The sequence below is a fragment of the Colossoma macropomum genome, unplaced genomic scaffold (genome assembly GCF_904425465.1).
Source record: "Colossoma macropomum unplaced genomic scaffold, Colossoma_macropomum, whole genome shotgun sequence".
Classification (NCBI taxonomy): domain Eukaryota; kingdom Metazoa; phylum Chordata; class Actinopteri; order Characiformes; family Serrasalmidae; genus Colossoma; species Colossoma macropomum.
Window position 1 is genome coordinate 11,829,027 of NW_023494804.1, and position 22,857 is coordinate 11,851,883.

Genomic DNA, 22,857 nt, shown 5'->3' on the forward strand with positions numbered 1-22,857 from the left:
TTACTGAAAATGGCTGTAATTTTTTTATTTATTTTTGGTCTGTTTAGGGGCACATGAAAGAACCCCCTTTTTGTATGGGAACATGACAAGTATCTTTTTTTTAAGAAATAAGATTTATTTATTTATTTATTTGGCTAGATGGTATGTGTACTTCTAGTTTATATTTGTCCTAGTGATTGGATGTCCTAAATGAAATAGTCTTTAAATAGACACGTGTTTATTAAACAGTTTTGCATCACAGCAGAGGACATAATTTTGTCTGGCAAAATTTCACATTGTCTAATTATTTTTAGTAAATGCCCTTAAAGTATTATTGTTGTTTTATAAAATAGATCCTTCAAATATATATATATATATATATATATATATATATATATATATATATATATATATATATATAATCTCACACACACACATATATATAAACTCAATTTTAAACAGTAATTTGTTTCATTAAACATTACCACCAAGGAAACCAAACCTTTAGTTAGAATAGTACATCAGCATAGGGAACAACTAATCTACCACTGCATTCAATACTTTGCATGATGAATCATCTGTTAAACTTGCAATTACTAAGATTTTTGGTTCACAAATTGCATTATTGTTTACCACACAAAATGGTTTATGAGGCATTTTATTTACTTTGTACAAACTGCTTTATATAGATTTGATTATACATCAACATTCAAAACACAATCTATGAGTATACAGCACTAAACTTCATCTCTTGTCGACACTAATCTTAGAAATCATCATCATCACAGATGTCAAGATACACATCAAAAGCTTCCCGATTACAGTTTCCGTCAGGAGTGAAGACGTATTTATGGAATGTGCCATCAACACATATAGCTGGGGGAAAAAAAAAAAACCTTAAGAAACAACATAGTTATTTAATTCTAAGGATAAGCTCCAAGAAGTCTAAAGAAAGTTCTTATCACAAAACCTACTCACCAATGACAGAGTTGACATTTTTGGAGGTGTTCTTCCCAAAGGCACATATGCAAGCACATTCAGCTGGCACAGTAAAACTGGCTAGAGACCACTGACTGTCCACGTACTGCCCAATTACTGGTCCCACTTTTCCTACCCGAGCCAAGCTAAATAGGAAATAATTACAATACATAATTAAAATTAGTTAGAGGTAAATAATGAATCCTGTGTAAGATTAAAAAGCTGGTGATTAACTGTACTGTGAAAGGTTGTGCATAAACATTAACTGCGAAAACCTAAGATTTGCTGGTTCACAGTCAATATGAGCCTTACGCAGATCGTCGATTCAGTTTGGTGTCTTTGAGTGCAAAAATGTGAACAGTGCCTTTGTCACTAGAAGCACACAGGAAGGAAGAGTCATGGCTGAAGTTGATGCTGGAAAACAGAATTAAAACAATGTGTAAACAAACAATAAAACAGTAAAAGAAAAATCTGTAGAAAGACTACAGTATCAAAGGAAATTGTTATTTTTGTTCTATTTAAATGGTCTAGATTATCATGAATCATCTTTCATTCATGGTTATATCTGCATACAATAAGGACTGGGACATAAAATGAACTATTTTTAATCAAATGTGTTCCACTTTAGATGGCCATCAAGTACCATATGTTTTACAGCTATACAGGAAGAAATATATAGCTTCAGCCCAAATCATGACCCAAAACTGCAGCTTTCTGAAATTTTTATATGTAAATTCAACTCATGAATACAGACAAAACATAAAGTATGTGTAAATGTGTGCAAGATTAGAGTACTTCAAATAAAGGAATTGGTATTCTAGTATAATACTTGCCTATTCATTACTCATTCTTCTTATGTTAACGTAGGGCTACCCATGGCTATTGTTGTCATTTGACCTGCTTTACTTCACTTTACACTAGAAGCAATTATGTGATCTTTCAGGTAACGTTACAGAACAGAATCTGATTTCCTCTGATATACTATTTACATTTTCCTACGGATTAGAACACCAAGGGTACCTAGATATCGTCAGATGCTGAGTATATTCTCTGGTGATAATCCACAGGATCTGTAAGTCTCATTTTCAGAACAGGAGAAGCATCCTCAATTGGCTTTAGATACGATGACTGAACAGGTCACTGTATTACATTTTTAGCTAGGTAATGTCTCTGAGGCTGTTTTCACACTCGGCTTGAATAATTATGTCCATATCCAGGCTTAATCATATCACTGCCACTCCTTTCCAGCATATACTTTACATACCAAGACTAAAAACCAGGATGAAAAGTGGTTATTGCTGGATGCATGGAATGTCTCATGCATGAATATATGCAAATTACATGCCTTCCTCACTGGAGATTTTTTTTTAACCCAGCAAGCTGTCACCAGAAGTACTTTTGGTGTGCTCTTAACACTCTGCACTTTCAAAAAAAATGCTATTAATTGGGATATTCTGCATTTACAGAAGAAAAAACATGATGGTAATTCATTCACGTTGCTTTGTGCATCTATAGAGAAATAGAAGAAAAAACAAATGTGATAAGTTAAACCAATCATGTTATTTGAATGTCCAGTGCTGGAAGCAGATACATTTTTTGACATGTTCTGGGTTTCAGAATTTAAGTGAACTGAAGACCACTTTTGCTAGGTGGCCCAGATATCCTTTTTGTGGACTACACCCAGATTCTAAAACAGCCTTCACAATTAACCAATCATATCTCTCTGTGCAAATGGCCTCTGGTCTGTATGAAAATACGAAAACACCCTGAGACTTGGAATTAATTTTGTTACTACATATAGTCAATAAAGCTAAGTAGGCTAGGTATGACTCAGAATTTTCTTCATTTTAGAAGAGTCATGAAAGAGTAAAAAATCAAATGGCAAATTGAAACTTTTGACATGCAATTTAGCTTCTCTGTAACCTTACATTTTGTCTTATTTGAAAATCGTGAGATGTCTGAATTCTGTACTCCACAAGAGGACAGTAAAGAGCCTGTGTATTATGTTTTGGTCACAGGTTCTTAGATGTTTAGTCCAGGTGTGAACAAACACGGTCATGGATGGCTGGTGTCCAGCACAGTTTGGTGATTTACAGTTATGTGCAAAATAATAGCAGTGTGTTTAAAATAACTGAGAAAAAGCTCCATCCTCATAATAGCATTTATTTCCATATACTCAAAGGCACTGGGAGCACTGCACATTCAATTCCAAATGAATACATGAACAAAATATCCATTTTTTAGGGAAAATGAAGAAAAAAAAAATAATAGGCTGTTCAAAAAAATAGCAGTGTCTGCATTTTCATTTACAAACTCGAATATTTACAGTATACACTGAAATTTGTTTATAGATTTAGCTTTTCTGTTAATCACTGAACTAATGTTTAGTTGTACAATCTTTATTTCTGATAACTGCTTTACATCTGAGTGGCATGGAGTCAACTAACATCGACACCTGCGAACAGATATTCCAGCCCAAGCTGACTGGACTACATTTCACAGTTCTTCTGCATTCTTGGGTTTTGCATCAAAAACAGCATTTTTGATGTCACTCCATCAATTCTCAATCGGATTGAGGTCTGGGGATTGGGCTGGCCACTTTATAACATCAATCTAGGTTGGTGTTTGGGGTCGTTGTCCTGCTGAAACACCCATTTCAAGGGCATTTCTTCTTCAGCATAAGGCAACATGACCTCTTCCAGTATTTTGATATATTCAAACTGGTCTATGGTGCCTGGTATGCGATAAATGGGCCCGACTCCAAAGTATGAGAAACATACCCAAACAATTATGCTTGCACCTCCATGTTTTACAGTCTTCACAGTGTACTGTGGCTTGAATTCAGTGTTTATGGGTCGTCTCACAAACTGTCTGTGGCCTTTAGACCCAATAGGAACAATCTTGCTCTCATCTGTCCATAGAATGTTGCGCCACTTCTCTTTAGGCCAGTCAATGTGTTCTTTGACAAACTGTAACCTTTTCAACATGTCTTTTTTTCAGCAATGGTACTTTACGAGGGTTTCTTGCAAATAGTTTGGCTTCACGTAGGCGTCTTCTGATTGTTGCAGTACTCACAGGTAACTGAAGATCTTCTTTGATTTCTCTGGAGCTGATCACTGGATGCTTCTTTGCCATTCTTTTTATTCTATGATCTACGTGGATGGTAGTATTTCTTTTCCTACCACGTGTTTGAGGTTTTGTTTGCCATTTTAAAGCATTTGAGATCATTTTAGCTGAGCAGCCAATTATTTTCTGCACTTCTTTATATGTTTTCCCCTCTCCAATCAACTTCTTGATCAAAGTTATTTCTCCTTCGGTACAGTGTCTGGAACAACACATTTTACTCACTGAGCAAGGGCTAAAACCAGCAGGTACAACATTTCCTGCCCTCCTTCTTTAAATAATGGCCATAATTGACACGTGTTTCTTCACAGAATGAATGACCTCACTAATTGAACTCCACACTGCTATTAATTTGAACATGCCCCTTTCATTAAATGAGTCAATTACACCCAATTAGCAGCGTGCATGTCATGACTGTTGATTCTGTTGGTTGCCCATTACTCGGCTACACCTAGTCATGAATTTTTTTCCCATGTTGTATTTTATCTTTTCTGCCAAAATCAGTAATTAAACACATTAGTGATGTTAGACTGCTATTATTTTGCACATAACTGTACCTTCTCAAAAACCTAAATCAGCTCATCTGTTTATTGCCAGGTCAGTGGGTGAGCTTGAATAGGGGAAATATCAGATTGTGCTAAACACCACTCTTCAGGACCACAGTTGTGCCTCCTTGGTTTAGTCCAATGAAGGAACCAAAGGAAGGCGATTTTCAAACCAGTCCTCAGGGCCCCCAGACAATCCACTTTTTCGCCAGGCTGCATAAAACACCTGAAGTTTTTCCCTTAATTATAAACCTTAAGAGAGGGTTTTTACTTATCTAAGGGAATTCGCTAAGGGTGTTGCATAAAATTGCTCAGATGTTTCTTGAAAAAAACTACAGTGACCAATGTTTTGCTGTAGTAAAATTCCATTGCATCCATGACAGCAATCTCTCATTAATAGAACTTGCTATTACTAGCTTACCACACCTAAATACTGAAAAATAACTGACTCTGCTAAAATCAGTTCTGATTACCAGTTGCTCCTGCCAAGTTGAAATATCATCTACTTGTTTTAACCCTTGGCAAAGAGTGTCTTTCACTCAGTGGACAAGTCTATACACAGAGAACATTAGCATGAAAAATAACCTCTGTGGTTGTGCATTCTGCATGTTGGTCAATCCCTCTCCTGTACGTTTTAGTCAAGTTCAACAACTAAAGCATAAAACAAAATGTCTCTTTTGAGAAAGATATATGTTGGATTTTTTGCATGGCTTCCAACAACCTTTTATTTTGCCTTAAGTTTTTTCTAAATTCCTTGACTTCATGCTACTGATATATACATTCAGTATGTATCACCAGTATAAAGTAGCAGGATCAGTTCCTCTTCGAAGCTCCACAAGCTTGTCACGGGTAGTGGTGTCAAACAGGCGGATCAAGGTACCCTTCTGGGAGGCAGATGCTACCACACTACCAGGCTGGTTCAGAGCCAAACATGCTATTTCACTTTGGTGAGCGTTGATGGTGAAGGGTGCAGATGATGTACCAGGTTTTGTGTTTGAAAGGTCCTATCAAACACAGACAAACAAAGCCTCAAATTTATATGACACACATAACAATATGAATAGGAAGCAATCTGCCAAAAATAGTACACCTTGATGTACACTACAGGCAGGCCCAGTTCATTCCATGGGTTTTATGGGCACATGCCAATAAGCAGCCCTTGTGAGCAATTGTTACAAAATCTAAATAGTTGCCTAGACTTGTGGCAGGAAGTTTTCAACAACAGCAAAAAATAATTTTTCCTTCAATCACTGTTAAGTAACCCTTCTACCCTACCTTGGTCAAACTTTGTTTTAATTTTTAGTAGCAAGCCAGCATCCCTGTGAATATATTTTGAATTGGAAGTGCCAAATATTCAAAAGATATGCCTGTGGGACCTGTTAAAGAGGGACCTTATATCCTAAGTAAAGTAGAGGATGGCCATTTTTAAAGTCAAACACAAATTTAAAAAAATGTCAGCCTGGTTAAAAAAATGAAAACCTGTCTACTTCTGTGCATAAACATTTTTCATGCCTGCCACACTAATATGCTTGGGTTTTCAAGATTGCTGGTGTTTTATTCATCTTTGCTGTTTAACATTATATTTTAACATGTCTGTCTATGTAAGATGATGACTGCAATGTTGTCAGCAACAGACTATATCGGCATACCATACCACAGCGGAACATAGCTGTGCTCAGGCAACTTGCAATTATGTTTTTTAGCAACTAGGGCAGGTCAACACAGTGCCTTGTAGAAGACGTACATGAGAAGATAATGACAGTTTTAATAATGGCACAACTGTCTTCTATTGGCAATGTACGGTGTAACCTGTTTAGAATGACATTTCCCTGTATTTATTTGCTAATATTGTTAAATATCAATTTAAAAAGATGACAAAATATTTTACTTTACATTAGGCTATCATATTTAACAGAAATATTTCATTCAAGAGACTTGTTTCCAGAATGAAAAAACAGCAATGCAATGCAAAAAAATGCAAATGTCTAAGGGTTGGCCCCATCATCAATAGATTGAATATGATCCCTGGTGATGCCACAGCCATCTGTGGCCAGGAGACCAAGAAAGCATAAACCCCTTTTCCCTTGCCACTCAGTACAATGCTACCTACAACCTGTTAGCTCTGGTAACAGAGTTAGGCAGTTGATGCTCTCCATAAAGCCCTTTTGCATAAGCAGCAACTTGAAAAGATGCAATGGCTGACAATGTGACTTGGAGGAAAAACATGCTACCCCTTATCCTCCCAGCTTGTTAGCATTATGTAAAAGGAGAACAGAATATTTTCACAGGGGATGCTTCACTTGGCATTATTTCATTTTTGTTTTTTCAAAATACATCAGAATTTCTGGAAATTCCAACAACTTTGCTTAGCCTGACCATGATGTGAAAAGGAGGGGTAGGCATGCACGTGTGCTGTAGACTCTGTGGATTTTACAATCATCTTTATTTGCCTCCAATCTGTGATCTCTATGCAATAAAATGGGGGAAACACTTATTAATGAAACCAAAAAGACTTTTCAGAAACCCGACTTTCTGACATGACTCCAGACAGCACTACGCCTACTTTCAGCTGCACAGAGCGGACAGAGACGCAGAGCATACTGAGCAGCAAAGAGAAGATACTCAAAGCAACTGAACAGAGGCTTTGATGCTAATGACTCAACTTTAGTCTGGAAAGACCTGCAGGCGATTACCAACTACTTAGTGAGAAGAACTCTCTTTCTCCTGAAGGAGCTTCTCCAGCAACCTGAATAAGCTCTAATGCCGATTTTCAAAGTGCAAAGGACAATCTTCAGCCTTACTCCTCCAATCCCATGTCCTCATACCCTGCCTCTCTCACCACTGCCCCCTGCTCATCTTGCAGTCAACAAGCAGGACATCAACAAGCTTTTCAGGAGACAAAAGGTGCATCAGCATCTTGACAGTCCAAGGACCTATGCTAGAGTTCTGTTTGTGGACTTCAGCTCCGCTTGTAACACCATAGTTCCAGAGCTGCTGCAGGGCAAACTATCCCAGCTCTCAGTGTCTGTAAGGAACCAGCTGTAGAGATCCTGAAGTTTGCAGATAACACTGCTGTAGTCAGCCTCATATCCAACATATCCCTACAGAAAGGAAGCCTATAAGCCTATACTTAGTATGAACCTTTTTTTTTTTTTAACTTTATTGCCATTAACACATTATCAGGCAATTAACATCATATAACAAAATCACCTTGAGGTTGGGCATCACTTGACACATATGCATATAGAATAACATAAATGGATGGCGGCTACCCACATACATATATTTGTACTTCAAAAAACAAACACTGGGGAGAAAAAGAAAAAAAAATGTAAAAAAAAGCACACAATTTCTAACCAAGGTAATTAATAACTGAGTGATCGCCTTCTTGTACAGACAGGTAATTTCAGTTGTAGTTGAACAGTCATGTGTTCCATATACACATGCTTCACTTTTTGTAACCACTGAGCAATTGTAGAAGGATTAGGCTTCATCTACTTGATAGTGAGAATAAAAAAATAAAAGGATTAAAAGGATTAAAAGAATATGCAGTATGTAGCCTTGGTCTATGGTGGCCATCTGTTCAGGCAGTATTACCAATATCAACAATAATGTATCCAGTTTAATGTCAATTTCCAGGATTTACTCAATTTCTTTAACATTTTTCCAAAATATCTGTTTTTTCAGATCCCAAAATATGTAGGTGTAATCACCAACCATATCACAGTTTCTCCAGCACTGGTAGAATTTTTTTTAAATACACAAGCTGTCAGCGGGATTAAGAACCTCATTTTAAATTTCCAATTAAATTTTCCATAACTGGCTCCTGACCCCCCTGACATCTCACACAAATATTAACTTTTATTTCCTCTCTTTCTCTTCCATCCCACCTGTCAGTCAGAGATATTGTTTAATTCAGCAATCAGATTTTTCCTACTGTTTTTTTATGATTTCCCTGTTCCCTTTCCTGAACAACATTATAAACTACCATTTTCAGTCATTCAGTATTTATGTTCTTTTCCTGCAGTTTCTTTCATTTCATTTCATTTATGTTCCTGTCTTTTATTTATTTAACAATTAGCAATTCTTATAAAATTTGACCTGCAAGCCTGTTTCCAGAACAGCTGCTACTTACTTTAAAATCTTGATAGTTTCACACGTATTTAAATGGTGTTTTCAAATAGAATGCAACTGTCAAGTAGAATCTATAATAAAACTTGTTGAACATTAAAGGACAGATAATATCGCTAACTTGGCTAATACTGGAAATTAAAACAAGACTAGGCGAGCTTAGTTTTACTGGATCACCACCAGCTATAAGGCATTTGTCATGCAAGTGTCTATGATACAGGATATATAGTCATGTGAAGAAGGAACCTCATGAAAAGTTTTGACTTTTTCAACATATTTAGACAGACATATTTATACAGATATCAAGTCTTCATTTTAACAGTGTTGATAGTTAAATGTCATAATTTGACAACATAATTTCACATTCACAACAGACAGCGATGCAGTTTTCTTATGTGGAAAAAGTAAGTACACCCCTACATCATCATATCACTACAGATCGGTTCACCCCCTACAGTTCAATACACACATATGAACTGTGGTATTACAATATGCCTGACCTTTACCTATAATTACTCCTATAAAAGAGTTAACACGGCGGGGCTGAAAGCCAGGAGGGTGGGACAAATGTCGCCATGAAATTCTCGCCACTTGGGAAATTGTCAAGGCCCTCTCCTTCCTGCAGCAGACCCAACATCAAGCTCTCCTAGATATGCAAAGGAAGAACCAAGCCCAATTCAAAGCGATCTCAAGAAGAGGATCAGAAGCTAATGCAGAGCTTGATGAAAACCACCAGTGCTCCAGCAGCGGCCGCAATCACAATCTTGAAGACGAATTCCCTAGGACAATCCAGAGGACTTTGTGTAGCTCTTCAAGAGAGCGGTGGATAACTGGGGCTGGCCTAAAAAGACAAGGCGGTTTGTTTACTCCCCCTGCTCGCCACCCAACAGCTCCCTGCTCAGCAGCAGCTGGAGTATGGCGAGCTGAAAAAGGCCGTCATTCAGAAGCTTGGCTCGACTCCCAAACAACACAGACAGCAGTTTCGCTTGCTGATACTGCGGGAGTTTGACTGGCCCTTTGTGTTTGCACAGCAGGACTCCTGCAGGAGGTGGCTAACTCAGCAAACTCTCTCTTTCTTTTCTTACTCTTGCACCAATGAGAAGAGGAGCTCTGGCACCTAAACCCTTTCCTTCCACTCAACTTCCCCATAACTCTCACTCTCACTCTCACTCACCCCTCCCACCTCCTCTCAACATCTCCCTTCTCTCTCCACACAGGTGGGATTAGCTGAGCTCACAAAAGCTGGGGAGAAGCCTGGGCAGGTGTGGAGCTCTGGCATTTTCAGGACCAAAGTCACAATATGGAGGTTGGCACACTGGTTTGGGATCCCACATGGCCACACATCTTCCATGATCGAGCCGGAACATACCTTATACCAATGACTATTCAAGGGGGTACATATTGCGCCTTTGTGGATTCCGGCTGCAATCAAACCACAATTCAACAAATGTTTGATTCATGTTTGAGGCTTATCAGTTGAAGGTGCTCTGTGCTCATGGTGATGATTATTCACTCATGCCAATTACTATCGAATTTAGGGGTGAAAACCATAGCATTAAGGTGGGAGTTACAATCCCATGGCAGGGCATCTGGGACAAGAAAAGACACAAAACCGGCTAATGGTCCGTTTTTACTGGCCGGACATGGATGTATGCAGTTGGTGTACATCATGCCATTAATTTCAGCTTGCAAACCAACCCACCCAGCCATCCCAATAGCACCATTAGCCTACTTCCTTTAATCAAAGTCCACTTCGAAAGAACTGGTATGGACCTCATTGAACCATTAGATAGGAGTGCACGAAGGTCCCGCTTTGTATTGGTCTTAGCCAATTATGCAACGATAGGCGTTGCCTCTCCACAACATGTACTCCTCAGCACGTAGTGTTGCGGAGGCACTCTTCCAAGTGATCTTCCAAGCTGGGATCCCAAAAGAGATCCTGACTGATCAGGGCACTACTTTCATTTCATGCACTTTATGCAAGCTATACGACCTGTTGGGCATTGAATTGATTCATACCAGTGTTTATCACTGAAACGGATGGACTGATTGAACAGTTTAATCAGACTCTTAAGAACATGATTCGGAAGTTTGTTCACAAGGATGCTACAAACTGGGCCAAGTGACTAGAACCCCTGATTTCTGCAGTGTGAGAGGTCCTGCAAGCCTCCTCAGGGTTTATTATATTATTATAATTATTATATGAGAGGATGCGTGGGATTACGCTGGGACACAAAGTGCTCGTTTTACTCCCCACATCAAGTTCCAAACTACTCACCAAGTGGCAAGGACCCTTCAAGGTCACACAGCGAGTGAGAGAAGTCGACTATGAGGTAAAATGGTCAGACAAAGGTGGAGCACTTCAGATATACCACCTTAACCTCCTGGAGTACATCCTTAGGATCTTCTGTCCTAACTCAGCTGGAGAAAGCTGAGTTAGGACAGGAGATTCCCACAAAACTTGATCATACTCTAGTTCCTCATGGCAATAAGCTCTCCCTGTTGCCAAGTTGCAAACAGTTTTCCATCGTGTTCTCCCCTCTGCCTGGCCATACTGACTTCACAGAACCACATTGTGACTCTTTCCGTCATGGTTGTCGGCAGCTGGCCTTATCGCTTACCTGAACACAAAAAGAATTTGGTTCAGGATGAAATCAAGGTTACGCTCAATATGGGTGTAATTGAGGAGTCTCACAATGACTGGTGCATCCCTGTGGTGCTTGTCCCCAAGCCTGACGGGATTGTTCAGTTCTGTCTGGACTACAGAAAGATCAACGCGGTGTCTAAATTCGCTGTCTGCCCAATGCCACGTATTGATGAACTGCTTGATCGGTTAGGTGCTGCTCGTTTTTATTCAACAGTGGATTTAACCAAGGGATACTGGCAGACCCCCTTGACTCCAGTATGCCGCACAAAAATGGCTTTCTCGTTAAACACGTTAAAGCCATCCTGCCCGTTTTTGTTAGTGATTTTATAACTTCGGTTTTAGTCTCGTAGTAGAGAGTGGGGGGAATCGCTGTGTCAGTAAAATATCTTTGGGGCGTGTGCAACATAGCACGAAAGCCCTGTTTCGCAACGACTGAGAACTGGCATTCTCCGACTGCAGGTCACCTAGCAACGATGCGTTATTCGCATTTATAAGCGCTGCTGTTGGTTTATTTGCAAGCTAAATCTGCAACGAGAGACTATCAAACACTAAAAAGTTGCGAAGATGAAGTCAGCTTCTCTTTCGAGTTTTCCCGTTCCACCTTAAATGGTGCCTCACCTCAGTCAGAATTTAAGGTGGAACAGGAAAATTCGAACAAGAAGCTGGAGCGACTTAAAGAAGCGACTTCAGCCTCGTAAAACAACCGAACTTTGAGAGACATTTTACAAGAAACTGATCTACTTTAGAGGAAAAGTTTTCTGGTGGAGATGGAGAAAAGCGGCTATAGCTAAAGCTTAAAGCAGAGCAAAGTAAATCCGCGTTTTCGTTTATATTTTAACCTAAATTATAGCAGGACATTAACACATACTGGACATAAATGTTGTGGCTGCCAAGGTGGTTTGATTTTTGTTGCAAGGACAACCTGTCTCTTCTTAACATTTGGGTTGTGACTCCTGACCTGACCAGGCTTTTAATGCAGAGAGAGCCGGTCAGATTTCTCGATCATCCATGTGCGCTTTTGTGCACCTCACAGAGTGTCCGGGCGCTGCACTTCCGCACTTCCAGGTTCTGCCTTTTGCGTTCCGTCAACATTACGGTATAAATTAAATATTTAGAAAATCGATTTTTGACATTTGTGAATCGATTCAGAATCGTTCACGTCCGCATCACGATGCATCTAAGAATAGATTTTTTCCGGCACCCCTACAACACACCATGACTTTATCAATCAGGATATTTTATTAACAAACGATGTACAAATGGTGGCTCTCTGAGCGCCACTGTTATCGTTGCACTGACCAGTGGTATGTCAACAATATGGCTAAAAACAAAATAATATGGCTACAAATTAGCTAAAAATGGCTGCTTATACAGCAAGATGAAGGAAAAATTCCAAATGAAGTCAGTGAAACCTAGAGTATGAATAGAGTATATGGAGAGTATGAAATTTACTGGTGTACAGCGCCTGCTGCTTACCTTGCACATACGCGTTTCAAGACTGGCGATAAGTCACACAGTCATTAATTGGTAATTTAGCAAGAGACACAGACTCCTGTAAGTGCAAACACTATCCATGCTACTGAAGAGCCATTTTGAAAGTCTGTGAACTCATTAGCATTCTGTACATAGGGTCCTGCCTTATTTTAAAAAATATCAACCCGAGTCTTCACTATCAAAGTCTAGTCTTCGGCCACATGAAGGCTAGAAGGGGTTACAAAACAATTTCTGAAAAGTTTCACTAATCTGCAAGTGAAGTAGTTACCAGTCCCTGGAGTGGTGTTCAGACAAAAATCACTACAAGCGCAAGGTGAATAATATTCTGGGAGACCACAAAGAACCATATGGTAACATATAAGAATCTGCCTGTTTTTCTTGTACTGGCTATCATTTGGTAATTTGATGAAGCTATGAATTCTGGATTGTATCAGGAAATTCCATAATTATCCATCCATGAACTGAAGCTCAACAAAAAGAGAGTCTTGCAGAAACACAATTAAACTAGACACCAGTTAGCCGACCGAAGAATGATTAAAGCCAAAGTAATTTTACATTTTGGAATGACTAAGTTGAATTCCAGACCTTAGTCCATAGAAATATATTGGCAGGACCTACAGTATGAAGTTAATGCAAGAAAGCCTAGCAACATGATGGAATTGAAGCAGTTCTATAAAGAAGAATAGTAAAATTCTTCCAAGTCAATGTGCAGGACTGATTAACAGTTACAAGAAACATTTGACGGCTGATGTCATTGCTGCTTAAAGAGGTGACACCATTTCTTCAAAGCAGAGGCACACATACTTTTGCCAGAAAAGACATTTAATGTGGATCACTTTGTTCAATAAATCTATGAAAATGATATAGCTGTTTGTGTTATTTGTTTAATTGGGTTCTTTTTTCATAAAGTCACAACTTCTCTTATGTTCTCTTTAAGATTGTCATGTAATGGGATGAACAAGATAAAGGTATGATCCCATTTTTCTGGTCATACCTTTATAGAAATTCAGAGAATTATTATGCGTTCACAAACCTTTTGACACCATCATGGTTGTGATGTCTATCTTATATTTATGCTCTTTCCTTTTGACTGTGTCAGTATTCTCACTCATTTAGGAGTTGTTCTAAAGATGGCTTAGACATAGCTTAGTCTTTTATAGTGGGACTCAGGCGTAGGATGAGACTGCACAATTAGTAGTGAGCCCATTTAAGGGATTTAAAGCTGATTTGTAGGTGGTTTCATGTACTTTGTACCAGTCAGGACAGAGAAACAGGATCTTGCCTGTCAATCATTTTGTGTATCCGCAGCACACAGTCTCCGTAGCTCACAAGCCACAAGCAAAGAAAAGAATATTTCCCCAACTAAGAATCAGTGTGACTTTCCGGTGCTAAAGAGAGCTAATGGAGCTGAACTATAACAAGTTCTAAACTGTCCAGCTAAGGAAGTTATGTAGCCAACTAATTAGTTAACCATGAACAATGTTAGCTAGCATATGTTTTAGCTCTAGCTAAGAAAATGATTTGTCATTTTGAAGCCAACAAAATGGGCTTTGGGCTTTGACGGACTGAAAGTAACATTGGTTAATGTTTGTGGTATCTGTCTTGCAAGGTAATTAGCTGCATCGATATCCACTCATTTCATCATTTTATTGGTAACAATAAGTTTCAACTCATCGAGCAACTGCATTCAGGCACTCTAGCCTAGGTAGCATTAATGCATGTGTTTTGGCTTAGTGGGGGATAATACTAAGAGGAGGAGTTGCAATTGTTTGGCTACTTAGTTACAAAACAACTTTTACAAAAAAAAGAAAAAAAATATGCAAGTAGGATAGTTATATAAGTTGTTTACATGGAAGTGGCTTGTTGCAAGCACCAGGGACGGAGACAATGCAGCTAACTGAGAGTGGTAGTGCTGCAGGTGGTGCAGAAGGGAACAGAAACATAGCAAGCGGTCTGGTGTCCATGCTAGGCTTAAAGCTAACTCCAAGAAACTTGTGTTCCTTTCATAGATATCCATATCTCTTCACATTTCTCTCCCCCCTTGACAACAACCTGGACCTCAGAGGAGGAATTGCTTTTTTTCATTATCACTGAAACAAGATTGAAACAGCCCTGACTCAGCCATTCAGCTAAATGAGTTAACCTTATACTATTACGTTTCAACAGGAAATGCAGCAAAAGCATAGCTGATATTTAGGCTGAAGTTTTTTTAGTGCAATTTCACTTCAATCTCTACAATTACAATCAGAACACACTCCCATCATGCTCATAAGCCACATCTTTGGAGAGCAGAAATCCAGATACAGCACACACAATAACATCTGGCCAAAGCGCAATGACCACTTACCACCAACTGTAAGCTGCCACATTTGTGTCCAGGGAAAACCAGCAGTTGCTTTTCCATACTGGGAGATATGTCACACACACCTAAGAGAAGTTAATATGGGGTCTTTTAGTTACAGCAGCTGAGCATCACATTCACAGAACTTTCTGTATGTAAGCATAGAGCAAAAAGGAAATACCTTTCGTATTATCTCGAGTATCAAATTCAAACAACTTCACAGGGTTGTCTGGAAAACTGTACACGTAAATCCTGTTCTTTAAAACCATGATGATTCTGTGTATACAAGAAAGTAAAGCTACATTAACTATATGTCAGTTTACTTTTAAAAACAAAAGGTATTGTTTTCAAAGGCACATAAGAGAAATTTGTCTTGTTCTTACTTGTCATGTCTCATGCGTACAGCCAGAACTGGTTTGGTGAATGTGAACTCTAACACTAATTTATCCTTAGTGTCTCGCACCTCTCTAGCGTCATCCCAGATTAAAACTGCAGTAAGACAAATGGCCAGTAAAACAAAAGGCATTAGGAAGGACAGTGGAGTAAAGCAATAAGCCACAAAAGCCCACAAGTTAGTAATTTGCTCTGCATCATTTCTAACACCATCCACTGACTGTGGTAAAATCACTGCAACCTACAGCCTTCAACAGCTTATTGCTTTTATAAAACATAACATAAAGGAACATAATGCAATAAAAACACATTGATGATAAATATATAATATATTGTTAATAATAATTGCAAAAATTGATCTTCCACCAAGCAATTATGTTTGTTAACAGTACGCTATGGTGGCCAAGCAACACAAGAGTCAAGGATGAACATGAACAGCAAAATTGTTTTAATAATTTGATGCATTAATAATGAATCAATTGATGTGTGCTGTTAATGTGTATAGATGGAGTATTTTACAACAGCTTTGTGGCTCAGCCAATTAGATTTTAGATCCTGTTAAAAGCTGTTTCAGAAGACTCTTCAAAAAATGTGTTTAGGGATGTAAAAAAGCACCTTAGCGTACCAGATATCTCAGAGAACTTTGGATTGACACCTCCACCCACAAAGGCCAAGAGGTTGGAACGATGAAGCATCGAGCAGTGAGCAATGCTGCCAACCTGTTCATGGTCTGTGAAAACAAACAAAAAACACTGCCAGTTATGTAAATGAAAATGAAAAACATATACATGGGCTTTAACAATGGTCTGCAAGTCTGCTCACAGGCCCATCATGCTCACAGACTCCATTAAAAGAATTAACAGAATTAAAAAAAATAAACAAATTTTCATGACAACTTAACATGCCCCATTACATATGGCGTCATCAAAAATGCTCAATGATAAAGCCTAAGCACAGCCGCTAAGTTAGCCTTATAAGTTACAGCAGTCTTAACCAACGTTGATAAAGCACCATGTAAAAGCTATGTAATAGCATAAAGTTCAATTTGCACTGTAGGGGAAGTAACCAAATTACTTTACAAGGTAAAGTAAAATTACAGCATTTTATTACAGGAGGTTGCAAACTTTCAAGGCTTATTTGGTATGAGACTGACAAAGACCGACCAAACGTTTTGGCGTGAGGTGACTTTCTTTCTTTGCATACTAGCGTGAAAAGGGACTGAGATTAGATGACTTTTACCATACGAAAAAACTACAAAAGTCTGTGAGACAAAGATAATAAGACCAAGACCAATAAGATTACAGCTTCATCGCAATCTTTCACAAATAACATTGGTGAGTCTTGCATCCTTTCATCTCTTTTAGCTCTCAACGAGTAAAAGACAGTTTGAGATTTACTCTTACTGGCATTGGACTGGATGATGCAGTCATCTACCTCCTACACAGAGCTCTATTTCACCTGGAGAAGCCTGGGAGCACTATGAGAATCATGTTCTTTAATTTATCCAGTGCCTTTGACACCATACAGCCTAGACTTCTGAGGAAAAAGCTGGAGAAAACTGGGGTGGATCACCACCTATCAAACTGGATTCTGGACTACCTCACCAACTGACCACAGCATGTGAGGGCACAGGACTGTGTGTCTGACATGGTGGTCAGTAGCACAGGGGCCCCTGCACCGTCCTGGCACCATTCCTTTTCACCCTGTGTGTCTGAGGAACCACCTCCTGGTTAATGCAGGGAAGACCAAAGAGATGGTGGTGGATTTCCGCAGGTGCAGTCACCTCCCTCCACCAGTGAACATCCAGGGAATGGACTCTTAGTGAGTGGACTCTTATAAGTCACCTCAACAACAGACTGGACTGGTCAGATAACATAAGTGCACTTTACAGGAAAGACCAGAGCAGACTCTACCTGCCTAGGAGACTGAGGTTGTTTGGAGTGCAGAGGGCACTCCTGAGAACCTTTTTCGACACTGTAGTGACATCAACCATCTTTTATGGAGTGGTCTACTGGGACGGCAGCATCTCAACTGCGGACAGGAAGAGACTTGACAGACTCATTAAGAGGGCCAGCTCTGTCCTAGGAAGTCCTAGGTTAAGTAATTAACAAGGTTAATTACTCTGTTTGTTAATTCTCTTCGTGTTAATTCTTTTCTTCAGTGCCTTGCATTCCCTTCGCTGCTGTAGCACTGTGAATTTCCCTGTTGTGGAGCTAAGAAAGGATTATCTTATCTTAACATTTTTGAAGCTGTTTTAAGGTAAAACTGTGACATAATATTGCTTTAATTCTTATTTTACACAAAATTGTCATCCATAACCTTAAATATTTACCTTATTTTAACTTTACAGACACAGTAGCACAGAACAAATGACAGGCATTGCCTAAAGGTTTTTTTTTTATAAAATTATTATGAAGAGGGACAGACAATAAGTATTTTCTCAAGATAGAACTAAAAATGTTCATCAACAATTTTTTTTGGAAGGTAGTTTTAGAAGATGCATGCTGAACAGTTTCATCGAGCGAAACGTACAAAGAAATTAAATGAAATTAAAATTAAAAATGGGTAAATCTTATATTCATGCCAAGTGTTTCAAAGCTTAAATGAGCCCATTAATATTATTTCATGATTATAGGCTACCCTGTTTTTTATTTGACAGAAATGATAAGCTTCATAAAATACTCAACAATGTCTAGTTTGCTTTGATTTTAAGGCTCCTTAAAAACTAAACTATGCTCATCATCTCAAAAAAATTACTGCATATTAATTTGTGAGCTTAGTTAGGTCTGAATTTTAAACACAATGAAAAAAAACAATCAATAAAATGTGACCACTGTAAAAACTTTGTGCTATGCATGTAATTTGAAATACACGCACACAGAAACACACACACACTTTCTTGCCTAAGTGTCCTTTTTCCATAAGGGGCTCCACATTGTAAATTCGAACACCTGTCTCCATGGCACAACAGAAACAACCTACAAAAAAAAGAGAATAATGTCAGAAAAGCTGAAGCATAATTCTGCATAGAGAAAGTCAGAATCAGTATTAGATACAACGAAAATACAAAGTGGTACTGGTTAATACAGGAGTCACTTTTTTCATTTTAAAAAAAAAATCCAAAGATAGACAATGACAGTGTTGCTAGTCTTTTGTGTGTGGACTTATGCTGCTTTTTGAGACAAGCGAATTAATAATAGAATAAATGCAGAATTTTCTGTTTGAAATAGAAGAACTCTAAGTAAATGCTATGAACAGTAATAATTAAAATAATAAGTAAAATTATTTTATTCACTTAGGATTCTAGTTATCTGAAAGTGGATGTTTGTTTAGAATCTGATACCAGTGCTGGAAAAATTCACAATCAGACAGGAGACAAATATGTGAGCAGATTGTACCTGCTGATTCCTAATAATGTTAATTGTATTAAACTATTTTAGATTATCAGTCATTAAACTATACGATAAGAATAAATACAAAGCTCAGAAAACGTAACTCACCCTGGTCCTGGTTGAATTGCAGACTGTTGACGCCTCGCTGCTGAGCCATGCTTTCACTGCTTGCACGAAGCAAACAAAACGATAAATGGTATTATTTACACGTTTCCTTGTTAAATGGCCAGGCCAGACAGGAGAATCTTTAGCGATACGAATAAGACCAATGATCTCGTATGTTAAGATGGCAAATTATTAACTTTGTTGGCGAAGATTTTTATAAGTACATTAAAAACAAACAAACAAACGGATCCTTCAACAAATCAAGCTTCAATTCTCACTTGAAGTACATATAACCAAACGGAAGCCTGCTGGCTATATTATTTTGTACATGGGAAGCATAAGAACCAATTTACTGGAAAAGCTATTAGCTAGCTATGCTTGGAAAAAAACTGGAAGCAAAAGAGGAGGATGCCCAGCGACAAGATGGATGGAGACAATCACAGGAATCATGACATTACGCATTAAAAAGCCTAAAGACGCTTGTCGATATTAATAATAATAACTCATTTAGCTAAGTTAGCCAGCTTACTGACGTTAGCTAGTTAGCTTTTTCTAGCTGGACATATAAACGCAGTTAGCTAGCTAACGTCACATAGGTAGCTAAAGTTACTTTATACGTTTTGTTCAACGACAGCTGTGAACCACTTTCAGTTATCATTTGGTGGTGAAAACGTCCCTGTTGATCTGTTTAGTCCTACTATCTAAAGCAGTCTTAGAGGAAAAAGTAGGCATTTGTTGCTGCTATTGTCGCTTTGTTGTCTGGCTCTTCTTCTGGTTTCAAGTACGAAACACATACCGCCACCTACAGTATGCAGTGGAATCAATAAATGGAAGTTCCAGAGACATCACAGGGTGGGGATAGTAGCGTAACGTCCGGGTTTGCGTAAATTGTCACTGCGTTTTATAATGTTAATGCAAAATAGCCACTGCTTCTTAGCAGACGAACTCCGCCTTATTTTCTTAAGGTTATTTCCATACCGGCTGAGCCGACACGCGCCTCAATTTAGCGAGTTCCAGCACTGATCTGTTTGACAGAACCACAGCGCGCCAGTCAGCATTTTGCTGCTGCAGTAGATTAATTACATATCACCATAGCAGGTGGCATGTGAATTGAAATTTAATATAGTTGAATATGGTTAACCGAATACAGCAGATTAATGTGCTGTTATGTTGCTTACATTCACATCTTGCAGCATGAATCGAAATAATGGAGCTATAACATAATAATGAGCAGGGCTATAAACTTTTAGCACGTTTTAATCTTGTGGTAGATTCTGCTAATTGAAATGAAGTGACTAACGGCTTGAAGAGGAGAATTTCGTTTCATCAGGCTTCTCATTCTGTCGTTAAGAAATCGTATATCGTGATTATCGCAAACTGCATAGAAATAAAGAAAACTAAAAGTAAAATACTTCTGAAACTATTAACTAGTTGTCTAAATGTCTGCCTGAGGCCTACGTACACAGCCTTGTACCTTTAACGTCATTTAGATTTTTCTTACATTTTAAAAATGCATGTCTGTGAAGTTCAAATGCGTTTTCACGCCGTCAGGCTGAGACTGACAGACTATGAATTATACAGAATAATTCTAAACTCTCTATGCAAATCAATAGCCAAACATAGTCCTTGATTTCCTAATAAAAACACAGAATAAGAAACACAAACAATACTTGTTGCACTTGCACCTTTTACCTATATCTCAAAAGAAATTAACATAAACTAATTACTACAACGAAGAAACAGGAGCATCAGCTGAAGTATTAGCCTACAGCTATGAAGACAAAGGGGGTACAGTGTCAAAAATTATTCTGTAAATTTACAGTAACTTACTGGCAGCAGAGTTACCAGGTAGATACTGTAAGTGATATTTACAGCACTCATATTGTAATGTTTGTTTACAGTAAAGACATTGTACTATATATTAAATACATATTGATAGCGGTATATCAACAATATCTTATGTAGCCTTCAGCACATGAGGTAGTTGACTAGGTCTCATCTCATGTTTCTGGATAGTTAGTGGTTAAATCATGTTTATCTGTACACAAAATGTAGTCTTTACATGCAATGTCCTTTTCTGAATATATAACACCCCTGGTCAAATTACATTTTTGTTGATTTTCTAAGTGGAAAAAAGTTAACACATGCTCTACAGGGAACAAACATAATTATGGCATTATCTGCACCGTTTCTGCAATAAACACTGTTTGTCGCTGTGTACACGATATCAAGCCTGTGTTTGGCACAGTGGAAGCAATATGCTAACCAGAAATTCTGCTGACTTCTTTGGGCTTAAGCTCATCTGAAATGGACTGATGCACAGTGGAAATGTGTATTGTTGCCTGACATGTCAACTGTTCGGACTGTTAATGGAAATAATGGATATTGTGTTCTCTGGGTCAAAAAAGAAAAGGACCATCCAATGTGTTGCCAGCATTAAGCTCAAAAGCCAGTGTCTGTCATAGTATGGGGTTATTATTGGATAACTTGCACATCTGTGAAGCACCATTAATGCAAAAATATATCTACACATTTTGGAGCAAAACACGCTGCCTTTTAGATGGCGTCTTTTGCAGAGATATCCATTCTGTATGTGTTATAACAGCATAGCTGCATAATCAGAGAGAGTTAGGGTGCTAGACTGGCCTGCCTATATCATATTGAAGAGCAAAATATAATAACAAAAGCCCTGTACAGTTGCACAAAATGTCTGCTTTCAAAACTGGATCAACTGGTGTCTTCAGTCCCCAAACATTTATTAAGTGCTGTTGAGTGATGTAACAATTCAATTCAATTCAATTAAATTCAAAGATTATTTATATAGGGCTTTTTACAACAGGTGTTGTCACAAAGCAGCCTTACAGAAAAATCCGGGTCCGAGCCCCCATGAGCAAGCCAATGGCGACAGTGGCAAGGAAAAACTCCCTAAGAGCAAGAGGAAGAAATCTTGAGAGGAACCAAGACTCAGAAGGGGAACCCATCCTCCTCTGGTTGACACCGGATAGCAAACAGCATTAGTATAAAATATTATAATACAAAACAGGGAAAACAGGCAGAGCAATGGTTAATTAGATTAGTTTTAGTTTATGCAGCAGCAGCAGCAACATCAGGAGGGTCAGTTCATGAGGGTGAGGTTTGCACAGTGTTATACAGCATGAAACTCAGTGGTGGTCAAACCGGTCCAGAAGGCTGGCGAGCAGTGGGCACCCGATCAAAGCAGAAGAAGCAACAGCATCAGACCACACAGGATGGGGAGTTGTTCAACTCGGCAAAGAAAAGGAAAACACATAGAGAGTTACACAGTTATAAACATGCTCCTGTCTCAACTTTTTTGGAAAATATAGCAGGCATCAAATTTGAAATGAGCATATATTACAAAAAACAATGAAGTTCATTAGGTAAAACATCAAATGTGTTTTCTACTGTTTTCAATTTAATATAGAATTTACAGAATTTACTGATCACTGCTTTTTCTTTTTATTAGCATTTCCCAACTTTTTTGGAATTCAGTTTTGTAAACTATATGTGGCCTGCCTTTAAATATTAATGAAATTGAGGAAACCATCAAGAAATTCAAATTGAATAAATCTAACAGCTGGATTTCAAACACACTTCTACATATCACCTTTTCTAATTAAAGTCTATATTGAATGCATTGAATGTGGATACCTGTCACATACCTTCTCAAGGCTTAATTAATTTGATCCCTAAACTGCAAGTGGACACATT

General features: G+C 38.4%; 1 protein-coding gene across 1 annotated transcript; it reads right to left on the reverse strand.

The window, feature by feature from the left end:
- Positions 1 to 621: 621 nt before the first annotated feature.
- On the reverse strand, positions 622 to 19,950 carry wdr45 (WD repeat domain 45). The gene is made up of 10 exons (XM_036594425.1): positions 19,132 to 19,950; positions 18,535 to 18,609; positions 16,257 to 16,361; positions 15,622 to 15,727; positions 15,420 to 15,514; positions 15,245 to 15,324; positions 5,421 to 5,629; positions 1,270 to 1,371; positions 958 to 1,103; positions 622 to 855 (listed from the first exon to the last, which is right to left on the reverse strand). The coding sequence occupies exons 1-10, from the start codon at positions 19,178 to 19,180 to the stop codon at positions 746 to 748; spliced, it is 1,077 nt and encodes a 358-aa protein (XP_036450318.1). The 5' UTR covers positions 19,181 to 19,950; the 3' UTR covers positions 622 to 745.
- Positions 19,951 to 22,857: the final 2,907 nt, after the last annotated feature.

Bases quoted from the DNA above. Each gene is read 5' to 3' on its own strand.
- wdr45 (XM_036594425.1), bottom strand. From the start codon at position 19,180: ATGGCTCAGCAGCGAGGCGTCAACAGTCTGCAATTCAACCAGGACCAG. The intron at 16,362-18,534 runs GCAAGAAAGTGT...TTGTTTTCACAG, and splicing joins TATGGAAAAAGGACACTTAG to ACCATGAACAGGTTGGCAGC. The intron at 1,372-5,420 runs GTGATACATACT...TCTGTTTTCCAG, and splicing joins GATCCTGCTACTTTATACTG to CATCAACTTCAGCCATGACT.